Source organism: Tribolium madens, unplaced genomic scaffold (genome assembly GCF_015345945.1).
Source record: "Tribolium madens isolate multiple individuals breed KSU strain unplaced genomic scaffold, Tmad_KSU_1.1 Scaffold_7;HRSCAF=85;Tcas5.2_LG10, whole genome shotgun sequence".
NCBI lineage: Eukaryota > Metazoa > Arthropoda > Insecta > Coleoptera > Tenebrionidae > Tribolium > Tribolium madens.
This window is the reverse complement of record NW_025401050.1, coordinates 1,346,435-1,360,877: the sequence shown is the minus strand read 5'-3', so window position 1 is coordinate 1,360,877 and position 14,443 is coordinate 1,346,435. Positions and strand designations below refer to the sequence as shown.

General features: G+C 28.3%; 1 protein-coding gene and 1 long non-coding RNA gene across 8 annotated transcripts in view; one reads left to right on the top strand and one right to left on the bottom strand.

Moving 5' to 3' along the window:
* The window catches only part of LOC123010331, a 13,724-nt gene extending 12,459 nt beyond the window's left edge, over window positions 1-1,265 (bottom strand). The window contains exon 1 of the long non-coding RNA XR_006413096.1: window positions 1,090-1,265. This is a non-coding gene — a long non-coding RNA (uncharacterized LOC123010331). The remainder of the gene's footprint in view (window positions 1-1,089) is intronic.
* The window catches only part of LOC123010326, a 54,518-nt gene that overhangs the window by 9,193 nt on the left and 30,882 nt on the right, over window positions 1-14,443 (top strand). For 3 of the 7 annotated variants that reach the window (XM_044407137.1, XM_044407133.1, XM_044407135.1), the window contains exon 2: window positions 1,450-1,674. The exons of 1 other annotated variant lie outside the window; for it this stretch is intronic. In XM_044407137.1, the coding sequence (XP_044263072.1) occupies window positions 1,569-1,674 (106 nt within the window). In that variant the 5' untranslated portion in view covers window positions 1,450-1,568. Of the gene's footprint in view, window positions 1-800; window positions 1,675-9,716; window positions 9,911-14,443 lie in introns of those variants that run through there. 3 more of the 7 variants (XM_044407139.1, XM_044407136.1, XM_044407134.1) reach the window with 2 other exon arrangements.

The following is a 14,443-nucleotide window of genomic DNA, read 5'->3' as shown; positions in this document are numbered from 1 at the left end:
ACAGAAAAACTTATTTATTTTGTTAGTTTTAATTCTTTTAAAAAGTTGTAATTTACCAATTTAAAAAATTAACTTTCAGGAATGTCATTTTTAACTGTAAAATTGACTATTTAACAAAACTCCATACAAGTTGTCAACACACTTTCTATTAGTACATACATTAAATGTTTTTATTACATATTTTGGCATATGTTTTTATTACATATTTTAGCATTTTTGTCCCTTTTGTAAAAATACCCAAAATCTGCAATAAACAACAGTAAAGAAATATCACGTGATGTAATACTCAAAGTTTTAAAATATGTATTTTAAAATAAGAAAATATTCTTCCAAAGATAAATGGTTTATACTACAACGAGTACTGAAGTTTCCTATTTTGTTACATATTAATTAAAAATTTCAAAATTCATTTTTCTCTTGAATGGTAATAGAATAGATTCGACATTTTTTACATATTGTAATTTTTTAAATAAAAATAGTTACATTTATACTCGTATTGTTTCGTAAGATGGGAAATTTGTGGTTTTATTTATTTTATAAAATACTTAGGTTTAAATTAATTTTTAAACTATTTGTACGAGAATTTTTTTCAAGGTGTAACCAAAAATTTATACGCAGTAGTGACAACTTTAGTCTATTTTTTGATTTCTACATAGTGACAAATATCTTTCAGTTATTTATTGTAAATAGCATAAATTTTGTTATTCTTTAATCGTAGAACGCTACCACTTATCCATTTAGTGTTATTTTCTATTTTAGAATTGGTTGCTTGTTTGGAACCATTTTTTTACTAATGTTTTTAGCAAGGTTAATAAAAATTGTTAGTGCAAAATTTGCATTACACGCTGAATGTTCAAAAATTTCAAATTTCAAATACCTATCCCAAAAAATTAAAATTCCAAATCAACGAAAAACTAAGGGTGACGTGGTGACAAAGGATTCTGTGTACAAATAGTCTAAAGTTGTTTGTGAATAATAAAAAAATTGTAGTTTAAAAAAACTTGTAGTTGAGGCCTTGTTAAACTCATTGTAATGGGATGAATATTAAATAAAATCTAGATTAAAAGATTAAAATTTTGTTGCACTTACCCGAGGAAAAAAGAATGTAAACAAGTTTTATCTTTGTTGTTTTTGAGAAAATTAAATACACTTTTCCTTGATTCATGTTATGAGTAATAAAAAAAAAATTCCATTTGACATAACCAAACTCACAATTTACTCGTATTTACAAATAATAATTTTCCTTTAGTTCTCTCTCTAGACACTTCAATTCCAAAACCATATGTTGCTCTGTTTTTATGTTTACTATTGCTGTAAACTGGAGCGTCATCCAGCACGTCACGTCATCCTCAGTTCCCTTCAGATCTGTTCCCTAATCACACGAATCAAAAGTACTATCATCCACAACCACAAAATTAAACGTCATTTCCTGTTTCAATTCAATCCTAGTTGCAGACATTGATAAAACGTCGGTCTTTGTAGTGTGAAAGTGACTCAAATGTGATACAATATCGTTTTTTGAAAACTTACTGGAAGAAAGTGCAGACATGCCCTAGGAAATAACAGACATGCTTGTAGTGCTGCTGTGCTGCATGATGAAAATCGTTGAGTTTTCTACAGGCAAGCCTGTGGGAAAACCGAGAGTTAGAAGGAGGAAGTATGTGAGGAGAAAAGGTAAATAAATTGTTGAAAGCTTGTGAGGGAAATGGAATGCTGTTTTATTAACACTAACTATTTAAGTAATTAATGTAACATCGTTGGTCACAATGCCTGCATTTCTCTTAATAGAAGATATTACAAGAATTGCTTTCAATTAGAGGGAATAGAATTGTAGAGATAATGACCAGTCTGGTCGATGAAAATATTTCACTAAAGCAAATTGAGATTAAATTTGCGAAATTTTACCGAATGCTTGCTAAATGTATATTGTTAACATTAAAACTAACGAGTAATGACAAATAATATATTCGTCACGTAGATGTAGATTTTTATAAAATATTTGTCTTGTTTTGGATTGTTTTAAATGTTTTTTTTTTTTAATATGATTGTTAAAATTGATACGTATTTTCTATAAAACAATCCAACTTAAAATTAAATTGCACATTTCCATGTCTTTCGATGAGTTGTCAATTTTGGTTGTAAACAAATTTTCAAAACCGTAGCTACATTAGAAGTTAAAAATTTCTAATGTAGGCCTTACAAAAATCACCTTGTATATTTAATATGCTCTATTATAATAATTTTGGAAAAGATTTCTAAAAATATTCTGTTGTCTAAAGTATTTCAATTTTAATGAAATATTAATACGTTTACTTGGAATATCCAGAAAATCAATTTGGCATTTGAAAATTTATTTCAATTGATAATTTAATTACATAAAAAATATTCAATAGGTATTTCTAAAGAAACAATTTTTTAACCAATCCAATCAAAATCACAAGTTTTATTAAAAAAAAAACAGTTTTATTTTGACCTGAGGATGACCACCTGTGGTTGAAACAAGTTGTGTTTTAAATAAAAGTTTGGTGTGTTGGGTTAAATTGTGTGTTCAAAAAAAAGTGAAGCTTTTTTTCAAAAGTTTAAATAATAAGTTTATTTTGTACTCACTGTTAAAGAGTGCTTTTATCAACTAATTTCAGTAGATAAAGTAGTCTTTTATCGTCTAGTGAAATAAAGTAATTTTTATCTACTGTTTATATTCAAGAAATTCTGGTAGGTAAGTACAAAATAAAACGTAATATTATACACGACGATAAAGATTGTTTATCTACTCGTGAAAAAAGTCCACTCGTGACTTCGTCATTCGTAAACTTAACCTTTTCACTCGTAGATAAACAATTTCTTTATCGTCTTGTATAATAAATAACTAAAAGTTTTCAATAAATGTAGTAACTAACAAATTGTTATTTTTATAAGAAGTTGAAAAAAGAGGGTTTATATATAGATATTAGCAATATTTTCTTTCATTTGCTGTTTTTTTTTTGACATTACAATAATGGCATTGTCTTATTTGACACTGTGCAATTAGATCTTAATGACCTTTTTTTAATTTGATTATTTTTTAAATAATTATTTTTGGTAAAAGAAAAACTTATTGCACATGCCTGTGCGAAGAAAACATATACCAGGTGAATAAAAAGTATGGAACCAAGCGACCAAAATAATTAGTGTAGCGTCCAATTAAAATGTGACCATTTATCAAGTATAACATTTTTCGAAATTTCTTTTAGTTTTTGAGTTCTGGAAATTTTTTTTTTTTTTTAAATGGCAACCCACAATGGTAATTTTTTTAATTAAAGATTATGATCTAAAAATGACCTCTAATTCAACAGAATTGTTTTCTAGTCAGTTCTTTTTTTTTAAATAAATTGTTAAAGTTGCGTTCCGAGCCTATTACGAAGATTTTCCGAACTTGAACGAGGGGGTCGTTTCATGACTTTGGCCGTTGGAGAGTCCGGTTTTTTGTGCAGGTGCTTTGGGGTGGTTCCGGATGGATCAAAAAATCTCATAAGAAATCATTTTCTTCTATTTTTAGTCCATTTGAAACCACCCCAAAGCACCTGCATAGAAATCAGCGCTCTCCCATGATGAAAAGCATGAAACAACCACTTCGGTTAAGTTCGGAAAATCTTCGTGATGAGCTCATAACTTTAACAATTAATTTAAAAAAAAGTACTGGCTAAAAAACAATTTTATTTAATTAGAGGTCATTTTTAGATCATAAGCTTTAATTAAAAAAATTACCATGGTGGGTTGCCATTTAAAAAAAAAAAAATTTCCAGAACTCGAAAACTAAAAGAAATTTCGAAAAATGTTATTCTTGATAAATGGTCACATTTTAATTGTACTTTACGCTACATTAATTATTTTTTTCGTAAAGTGCTTAGTTTATGAAAAAAACGCTTGGTTCCATACTTTTTATTCACCTGGTATTTCCAATTAAGAATGAAAAAATATAGGTTCCCATTTAAAATTAGAAAATTGAATACAGCTTAAATTATACTATGACATTTAAAGAATTCTAAAATTCACAACTTTACCATATTAAAAGCTATTTAATTTATTTTTTAATTTTTGAAATCATACAGGGTTATTCCTCAGTTTAAATTAAAATATCTTTGAAACGGTCCATTTTAGGGGTATTAAATGTTATCCTTTTTTTAATCGAAATTGATTACTCTATCGATTTGAGCAATAAAAAAATGGTGTTAAGAGAGCAAAAAAATGGAAAAACACAGAAAATGTGACCTGCAACTGCTGTAACCGGAAATTGAGTGGATGTATCCGGTTTTCGTGATTACCGGTTCAAAGGGTATGTTGTCACAGGGAAATGTTCCAAATTTTATAATATTTGGTCAAATAGTTCCAAAGTTATTACAAAAAAATCAAATTTCCATACCCACATTCCGAGGGCTGTAAAATTCTTATCAGTAGAGGTAGGACACGAGTTATTATTTAAATTAACATCATTTTATAGGTCATTTTTGAGGTTCAAATATTGCTTCATATTTATGAATAACCCTGTATAATAAAATAACGGTATAAAAAATAAATAACGGTATCATATAATAAAATAAGTATTAAACCAAATGCTTTGCGCACTGAAATTAATGCGTTTGTTAGGAAAAAAAAAAATAGGTCCTTAAAAACTTCTACCTTACTTTTTGTTTAAATATTTTGTGAATGAGGCAGTTTTGATTAAGTTTTTCCAAAAATCGAATTTACAAACAAAATTTTGTTAACATTTTTCTTTGGTTATTTTAACGATTTTTAACAGCCTATTGCTACCTCCAACCAAAACGAAATTAACAACAGGAAATTTTCCTTGTCAACATGAAAGAAGTGATAAAATTGGTCGGTACTTTAAGCTTCAAATTGTCGGAATATCCATCAGGTCATTAGTTGTCCAGCTGTGAATTGTCGGTGATCTGCCTGCCCTTCTTGGAATTTCATAATTTAGGTTTTGGCTACCCGACTTAAATATAGATAAACGAGTAATGCAAAAAAGCCAAAAACATGAAAGTTTATGCAACTTTTGTAAAAATATGCAGCAAATGCAAAAATTTTTTATACAGAGTGTGTTACCCCCATAGAAAAATTTCAAGTAAGTTTAAAAAATTCTGCCTGTCAAAAAAATTTGACATTTATTCTTTGACATTTGACATTTTTTTATGTTTATTTAGTTATACTGATGATCTTGTATATGTTTTCTTTATAATTATTAAGTAAAAATAGGAAAACTTTGCCAATAAAAGCCACAAATAACATTAAACAGAGTTATAATTTAGGATACAGCTTCCTTGTTTCCTCTTATAATAGCCTGTAGCAAAAAAAACATGTAATATTATTTTTCCAACAGAAACAAATAGAGTCAAAGTGCAAAATTTAAACTCTCATAACTTCGAAATTTTTCTAGATAGAATTATTTTAACACTTTTTCCATGTTCCTGGTATCTTACGTTACATTTTTCTCTGGAGCACAAGTTTTGGCGCATCCTGTATATGCTCACTAATTAGCGTTAATAACTTTAATCGGTGCTATTCGTCTACACAATTGACTATTATCAAAGATATGCAAAAATTAAAATGCGTTTTTTGCTTTCTAATTATTAATATATGGTGTTAAAAAAAGATTGTATAGTATTTAAGGAGGTAAGACTATAGACCAAAATAAACTTTTAATAAACATTGGTCGGTAAAGTAACGGTTTTGGAGATATCGAATGTGAAAATTTTTAGAATTGCTACTACTTAGAAGGTGCACTTTTTTGTTTGAACAGATTGCAAATAAATGTTTCAAAAAAAAAATTTCTCGATATCTCCAATAACAACCTGTATAATAAAACGACATTTTTCACAAATCCCTAAAACTACATATCAGAATTCCATATTCTTTTAATCACAGAAAAAATATGGTTTTGTCAAATGGTTCTGAACTCTGTTTGGAAGAAATATAATTTCGGTACTTTACAAGAAAGGGCGAGATTTCTTGGAGGGATTTTGGCGCACGTTTCTTCTGTTTAATCTCTTCCAGCGAAATGGTTTCCACTAGGTTTAATTCGTTTTTTCTTAATTTTTTTCCAAATTTATGTATATGTATCAAATATTAAAATAATAAATTGGTTATCGTTATTATGATTTACGATGGAACACAAGGTAATGATACTAATGGCCATTGTTGCAGACGAAGCTGCAGTTCTCAAACAAATAGTATAAAATTAGTTATTTTCTTTAACAACGTGAATTTTTGTTTTATATACGTAGCGTATTAGCTTTCTTCTACCGTGAATATCATCTCATTTAAATTTCAACCTTAAGACCGTAAACACCTACATTACATTTCTATAGTGTACTAACTCATTCAACGGAACAACAATACAACAACAAATACATATGTGCAATTCAATCTATCAATTAAAAAAAACACAAATTGTATGACTTTTCCATTGCCATTTGTAATTTTCTACTAAGAAGAAGCATTTGGCACACTTCCTAGTGCTTATTTAAAAATTTGGAAACAGAAGTAAAATTACTGCTAATTTATAAGCAGTATTATTCTGTTTAGTTTTTTTATGTTTCTATTCCGTAATGGAATTACCACTAAGTACTTCTAGTCAAAATATTTTGATCGTACGGTACTTGTTAGTGCGTGAACAGCCATTTAATTACATGTTTCCGTTGCATGTATACAAAAAGAAGTAAACTATTTAAATATGTACAAACATGCATCATGATTATCAATTTTTTGAAACGAGTCAAAATATTACAAAAGATAAAACATTCGAACAGCTGCAGTTATCATTTGTGGACTTCTAGATAAGTGCATTCTATCGTAAACATAATTTTTTTAATGCACTTTAGACTTCAGTTTAATGTAATGTGGAAATAATTGCTTTTTACATTGATGTTACATGTTAGAAACCGCACTTTGAATCACAATTAAAAAATATTTGAAGGTTCTTGATTGTTTCCTGCAGAAAAATAGTTTCAGTTGACATAATTGAAAGTGAGAGCAAATGATTTGTTTTCCATAATTAACTATAAGTAAATCAATGATGTTGATTAGTTGCCAGTTTCTATTTATCGTTTGCCAAAACTGTGTAAAAGAGAATTAAAAGAATGTGTGTTCAAAACAAAATTTTCCTTGTCTGTGTGCCAACATTGCAACCAAAAAAATTGGAAACGGTTACACTTCGTCTGGACTGCCTGTTTTAATTGTTATAGCAGATTTCAGAACTGAATCTCGGGGAAAGTGAGTCATTTAGGAAGTGTTACTTTGTCAAATCTATTTTAGAATTTTGGACTGTCAAAGTAGAATCTTTTGCTTTCCATATTATATTAAAAAACACTGTTAAATACGTTTAAAACAGAGTTTTGGCCTTTATTTATCACATTTGATTGTATTTAGTAAATATTTTATCACGCATGCTAACACTGAACGGTTTTTCATATACATAACTGGTTTTTATCAAAATTTTCAATAATTTTGAAGTTAAGAGCTTCACTATAATAATGATATAACCATTTTTTTAATTTTTTTTTCAGCCATGATAATTTCTACCCTGACAATAATAGTAAAATTTAAGAGTATTAACTTTGCTTATTTTATCTTAGATAATTAATTAGATTTACAAAAAAATAAACGACGTACTTGTATTTCTTCAAAACTTTAATTGGCCGTTTAGGGGCATTACGCAAAAAGACAACAAAAAATTGTTGACTTTAAATTATTATTTCTTAAGCAAAAGTGAAAAAAAAAAGCTAACAAGTTAACAATTCTAATATTGGACAAAATCCTCTTCCATGAAAGAAGCACCTACAAACTTCAAAACAAGATTTACTTGTTTGTTTACCTGAAAAGGAAGATTAAAATTCCACCCAAAATTTCTTGAAAGAATTAACTTTCTCTAAGATGAAAACAATTATTCAAAATATAATGGCAGAATTCATTATATGCATTATTTTTTGAGCATCCTACTACTACTTCTTTCTCAAATTTCACATAAAAAATGTTTAATAAATAAATTATGATTAAAAAGATTATTGTTTTTTTTGTTTTGTTGAAAACAAATTATTGAACAGTTTAGTTGAGCAATTTGAATTGATTGAACATCCAACTCAAAAACTGTTCAACTTTGTTCCAAGAAGTATTGTCACATCTTTAAAAGTAGTGGAGCTGTAGTTTGAGGCAATTTTTATGTATAAAAACTGGTCAAAAAATTGTCTCTATAATAAACGTAAAAGACTCGTTACGGAAGTTTGTTTAAGCAATGGTTTGTTTCTCAACTCGCCGCTACGTGGCTCAGACTCTTGCTTGAGTTGCCTTCTGCAACCTACATACTAATTCTTCTTTGAGAACCTATTCTAAAAATCTATAAAAAACCACTAATAATAATAATAATAATTTTTTTAATATTCTAATTAAAAATTGTCGTTACATTATTTATTATTAATTACAGCTTTGAAAATAAAAATTATTGTAGTAATATTTTTTTTGCATAATGATTATGAAAGTTGAATTTTTATCACGATTAATCCTATAGAAAATTATACTTTTTTAAACGATAGCTATTTCTATAGTTTCTATAGAGTTCGTTATAAAAAGCTCGCGATACATTACGATTTGATTTATAAAATTGATATCTTTTTAGTCTTTGGAGTTATCACTATGCAAAAAAATGTTGTGTACAACTCGTTTTGAAGGTCCTTTTAGAAGAACTTAAGTAAAAGTTTCGAATTAATTATTGGCTGACGCCTCGGCGCTAATATGCTCGAAAAGATAATGAAAATTTCATCATCGTGTACAATATAAAATTTTATTCAATCCTCACTAATTTTGTAGTTAATATAAATTTTTATAAATGTCAACGTAAAATTCAAATGTCAAAGATATTCAAAGCAACTAACAACCGTAGATATACAACAATGGATGTATTTTTTATCATCTAGACGATAAAATTTTATTTTAACATGAAGAAAAGACTAAATAAAATTCAATTTTAACATAGAGTATTTATAGAAATAAATTTTGTAAAACTCAAAAAGAGAATTACTGTTTTCAGAAGTCTTAACTTATATGCATAATTTTAGGGTATGTTGGGTTATGCCAAATAATAATTAATGGTGAAAAAAATTGTAATAAAAGTTTCTTAGTTACCGAGATACAATACCGTGTTAAAAAGACTACTACTATTGGATTTAAAAATTTTAGATAATTTGCGCTGATGACGATCAATGACGATATTACATTTGTTCACGCCATGCTTGTCAATAGCTAAAGTGAATCGATTATCTTTATTTTGGTGGAGTTAAGTGTTATTTTTTGATATTCGACAAAAATAAAAATGTTTTATTTAACTTATTTTGAATTTTTTTACTTATTATTGATCATAACTTTTCGTTCCCTAAGTTTATGCGTATAAGATAAGACTCACCCTGTATGCTGGAATAGTTTTTTTTAGACTTATACTTTTTGTTTAATCTGCATAATTCCGTTTATAATAAAAATTTCTTCAACGAAGCGAATTTTGCACCCATCTCGATTATTTTAATCATCCCTCACTCGAACCGCCCCTATCGTATTTTCCCTTCGGACGTCTAGCCAAACCCCTCGCAAGCATCCCTTTTGTCGCATTTTATCACCCCACATGTTCTTTCGAAGGAAGTCCCCTCCTAAACGTGTGTCATGCCGACAGCCACGAGACTTTCGCGATCAGTACGAGTGTTTCAGTTCGGTTGTTTCGTTCGCCGGTGGAACAAACTAGAGTATATTTCTTGCGATTTTGTGATTATTTTGTGGTGGGTTTTGTGCCATGTGGGATATATCGTTCTTAATTCCATCATTGGATAAAATTGATTTTTTTGTGAAAACAGTGCATTGACGGGGATGTTTTATTATGTTTAGGAGAACGGTAATTTTTTTTCGAATAGTTTTTGTAAAACTAACAAAAATCTTAAAATTTTATGTTATAATTACTGGTTTTTGATGCATTTAGGTATATTTAAAATTTGCAGCTGCCCTTGTAATGGTCCTTGATTTTTTATAGAAAAATTAAAATTGCGGTTGTATGAAGGTCGAATGAACAAAAAGTGAGTCTGAAGTAAACCAAATATGTACTTTTAAATAAAGTTTTAAAATTGATAATTTTTTTAGCGGCTCAATTTTCTAATAAAAATTACATTCAATGTTTTGATTTATATCTTGATTCTACAAATATTTATTTGGATATTTTTATTTGTTTACATGATGTTATAAAAGATATCACTCGGTCTTTCAAAGTGTTTTTGTTTTTCTGGGAACTGTATACTATCAAATGAAAGGTCGGCTTGTCTGTTTCATTTTCATAGGCATTGCCCTTTTTTAATTAAATTTTTTTTATCAGTGAATAATGCTATCAGTTTCTTTGAAAAATAAGAGTAGATTATTTTGTTCTCATGCAATTGGAGAAACGTTTGTATAAAAACTAGAATTTAATAAGAATACAATTCGATTGATAAAATAGTATCGTTATCGGTGGTAATACCAAGTTCTTTTTGTTTACCCGCTCTTCTTAACTATTTCCTGGGTAGTACTGCTTATAACATGGAGATAAGAAAGCAGTAAAAGACGGAATTTATGATAATACAGTGATAACAGATAAGAAAATTTGAGAAAAGTCGACAAACCTTCAAATTAAACTCGGTTTTATTGTAACTTCAATTATAATTTTTTTTCTCTCATGACTTTCATGTGATGAGTAAATCAATTTTAATAAAAATTTAGAAACAATATTAAAACATTCTAAATATGAGGTGGGGATATAAAACTGTTCCAAATTGCTGTGGGAACTCAGGGTCAAATGATATACTCAATTGCTTAATAAAATTAAGGGTTGATTCTGCAAATTGCAGAATTCTTTTTTTGTACATTTAGCCATTTTTTTTTCTAAAAATTTAACATTGATCATTGCAGCAATCTGAAACAAATAGCGAAGTAAGAAAAGTACATAGGTACTCTGCGATCACGGTAGTCTGTGTTAAAATTAGTAATTACAGAGTGATCGAAATTTTATTTTTTGAATTTCTAAAATTAAGTGTATAATTATTAAAATCGGGACAAATAGACAAATATTGAGTCGTTTTCGTTCTACGTATAGGTAATTAATTTTTCCACAAAGATTTTATTTTCTATTGTGTTCCAAGTTTTAGGACCGGCCCAAACATTAATATAATTGATTATTATTAATTATAATTGATTAAAAAAAAAATTCGATAGTGTAAACGATAGAGGATTAAATACACTTTAATTTGATGTTTTGATATCGTACAAATTTTTTAGCGTATGGCAGTGAGACCTAAATTAACCCTTAGATGCCCATGCCTTCGAAACAAACATAAATGCCCATGCGGGGTCTTCTAGAGAACCCATTTATCGTTATTTAACAAATAAGAAAACTTTTAGGGCTTGTTTAAATTATATTTCATTACAATTTAACAAAAAAAAAAAACAAAAAAACAACACATTTACGGGTATGCAAAACTAAAATCTAAATAAATACATCTGAAATACATATGAATAAGAGTTGCTTTTGTTGCATTAAAAAGATGTAATTTTTTAATTAATGCTGTAATTAATTGCATTAATGATGTATTTTTTTTTCAATTGCTCTAGGACACTCATGACACCTACCAAGTTTCCTCTCTGGTTTAGCCTGATATTGTTTGAAAGAGTATGCTTTTATTCAACAGTTTCGGAAAGTTAATTTATTATGGTTTTTATAATATTGAACCTTTTCTCTATATTTCAAATTGCTTCGAGCAAGATAATCTGCTGATTGCGTCAGTGATGGCATTATCAATATACCTATTAGGTTTCTGAATCAACATTTAAATTCGCTGCTATTTCTTCGAGTTCATATTGTAGCAGTTTTCTGTTTCGTTCTCGTCGACATATTTTTTAAAGACAAATTTCAATAAAAAAAGTCGGAAAGATTGAAATAAATAATTGGTCACTCAAACACCTTTGGGGTGTCACCAGGTGACCCCAGTTACTTTATCATTTGCTACAACGCTAAAAACTACTAATTTTGTGGCAGCATCTTATCTTGTCCTGCAAAAGACATTAAATAACAAATACCAGAACACTGTCTTGTTAACAAGTCCAAAAGATATGCAAAAGTTTGTAGAGATGGGGTCCTCGAAAGACCCCACATGGGCATCTAAGTGTTAAGTTTGGAGAAAAAAAAATAATTAAATGGAATATTTTCTACATGATAAAATTCTATGTTTTTTTTCTGTGGGATTTGTGAAAATAGAATAATGATAAGAGTTAATAAGTTTTAATTTTCAATTCTAAAATGTTAATTACTCAAAATCTATCAAATTTTACATTATTCAATTTTCACAGTTACTATTAGAAAAAATCAAGGAATTTTTTCATCTAGAAAAGATTCCAATTAATTAAAACATTTTTTTTCAACTTTGGTTTTTAGGGTTTCACTAAGTTTCTGGTATCTAGAGGTGTAGGTGAAAATTTATTTTTAAATTTAAATATTACAAATACGAAAAATGCTATAATTTTGCATGTTTTCTATAGAGAATGATCTAAGTTTTATTCTGAAATAAATTGAATTTGAAACAGAAAATAATTATTAGGTTTATTTTTACAAAAATAGTCGAAAACTGTACATTGAGTCGTTTTCGAGTTACAGATAGATGATTTTATTTTATTTGAAGGTTTTACATGCCACAATAAGTAACGGGACAACAAAAATGAAACTTGGTGTGGTTTTACACTGTACTTACACTAAAATGCCGACATGATAATATCAAAATTGACAGTTTTGTTTTTTTTTTTTTTCAAAAAACAGCTTGAAACACAAATCTGTATTCATTTTTATACTTAGTTGAAAGTCTTCTTCCATCACCATTCGAAGTTTCCCAGATATCTAGTGGCGTAGATGCGAATTTATTTGAAATCGATATGGAATATAAAGAAAAAAAGTTTAAAAAATCTTCTAAATAAAATCTCTAAAATAAAAATTTGTGATATTCAGCCCCCCAGAGCACAAGACGCAAGTCATCATCCGGCATCTGATTACACATCTCCAATCGTGTGAAAAGATAATTCCCAGTGTAATAAAGCGCAGACATCATCATTCGTTACATCCTTAAAATTAGCAGCGAGAAAAATGTGAAACCGGAGGTTGGTCACATCGCAATACCATTGCTATTTTGGAATACATTTCAAAAATAACTTTTCTAAGTCTGTCTTTAAAATCGAAAACACTTTCTACAATGCAGTGACGACAGTCTACTGTATTCAAGTCGCTTATGAAGGTTAATAAGGATACGACCTATTGTACTCGACCTTTGACGAAAAAATCCCAACGGTGATGCTCCAATTTATTAAAATAAAGTTCATGGTATTTGACATCAGTCTCCTGAAAATATTAAAAACAGATGGCTTCATTCGCTACACGTGTCCGAATACAAAATAACATTCTAGTGCGTTTATTTTGAAACGATTCTCAAGAGATTATGATTTTTTAAGGGGACCGATGACTCAACTCGACTAATCTAAATTACGACTTTCTCGCATGTTAACTGGTGTAATCATGAGTCAGTTAGGTAATCTTTAATTAAACCGAAGAATTTGGGTTTTTATGTAATATTTGCAGTAGCAAAAGGGGCAATTAACCGTCTTGATAACACTGACACAAATCCAAGTAATTAACTTTCTTTACTGTTGTGTTTGAACTCAACATTTATTATTGTTTGCTAATTTAGTTGTTAAAAAGTCACAAATCTGGTAGAAAATAATTTAACACTTGAAAGAACACAAATTATTGCTTTCTTGTAAGCATTTCTCTATGTTGCAATTCTTTTTGGTTTATGGGTAATTGATTTACATTCAACGAAGCACTAATTTAATTTATTGGAGGACCCACATAAACGATAGTGTAATTACAGTTTAAGTTGAAATAAATCTAATTTCGATAAACAGGAAAGTGAGTTATCTATGATTCAATTGTCAATACAAATGCTGTTGCAATTCGTTTCCAGGTTTTGAAGAAACCTTGTTGTGGGGGATTTTTTTTTTTTGATAAGATAAGTGTGTTCAAATGCCCATAATTGTGTTATTGTAATTTCTAAACTTATCGAATCGATTGTCGTTTATCAATTACAATTATGTCTATTATTAATGCTTATTTCATTTTAGATTTAATAATAAATTAGGATTGGCTAAATAATGAAATGTTGCAAAATTAACAATAATACTAACTAACTATAATAGACTGTTGAGTGATGTTTCTCTAATTTGATTTGCATAAATTTGAGTTTCATTATCAAACTTACATAATGTAAACTGATGTTTATTAACAATACAGGTCTTCAACCTTTTAAAATTACTTTTATTTTGTTTTTTTTTTCATAAATTAGTAAGAATTTGAATTTTATCATAA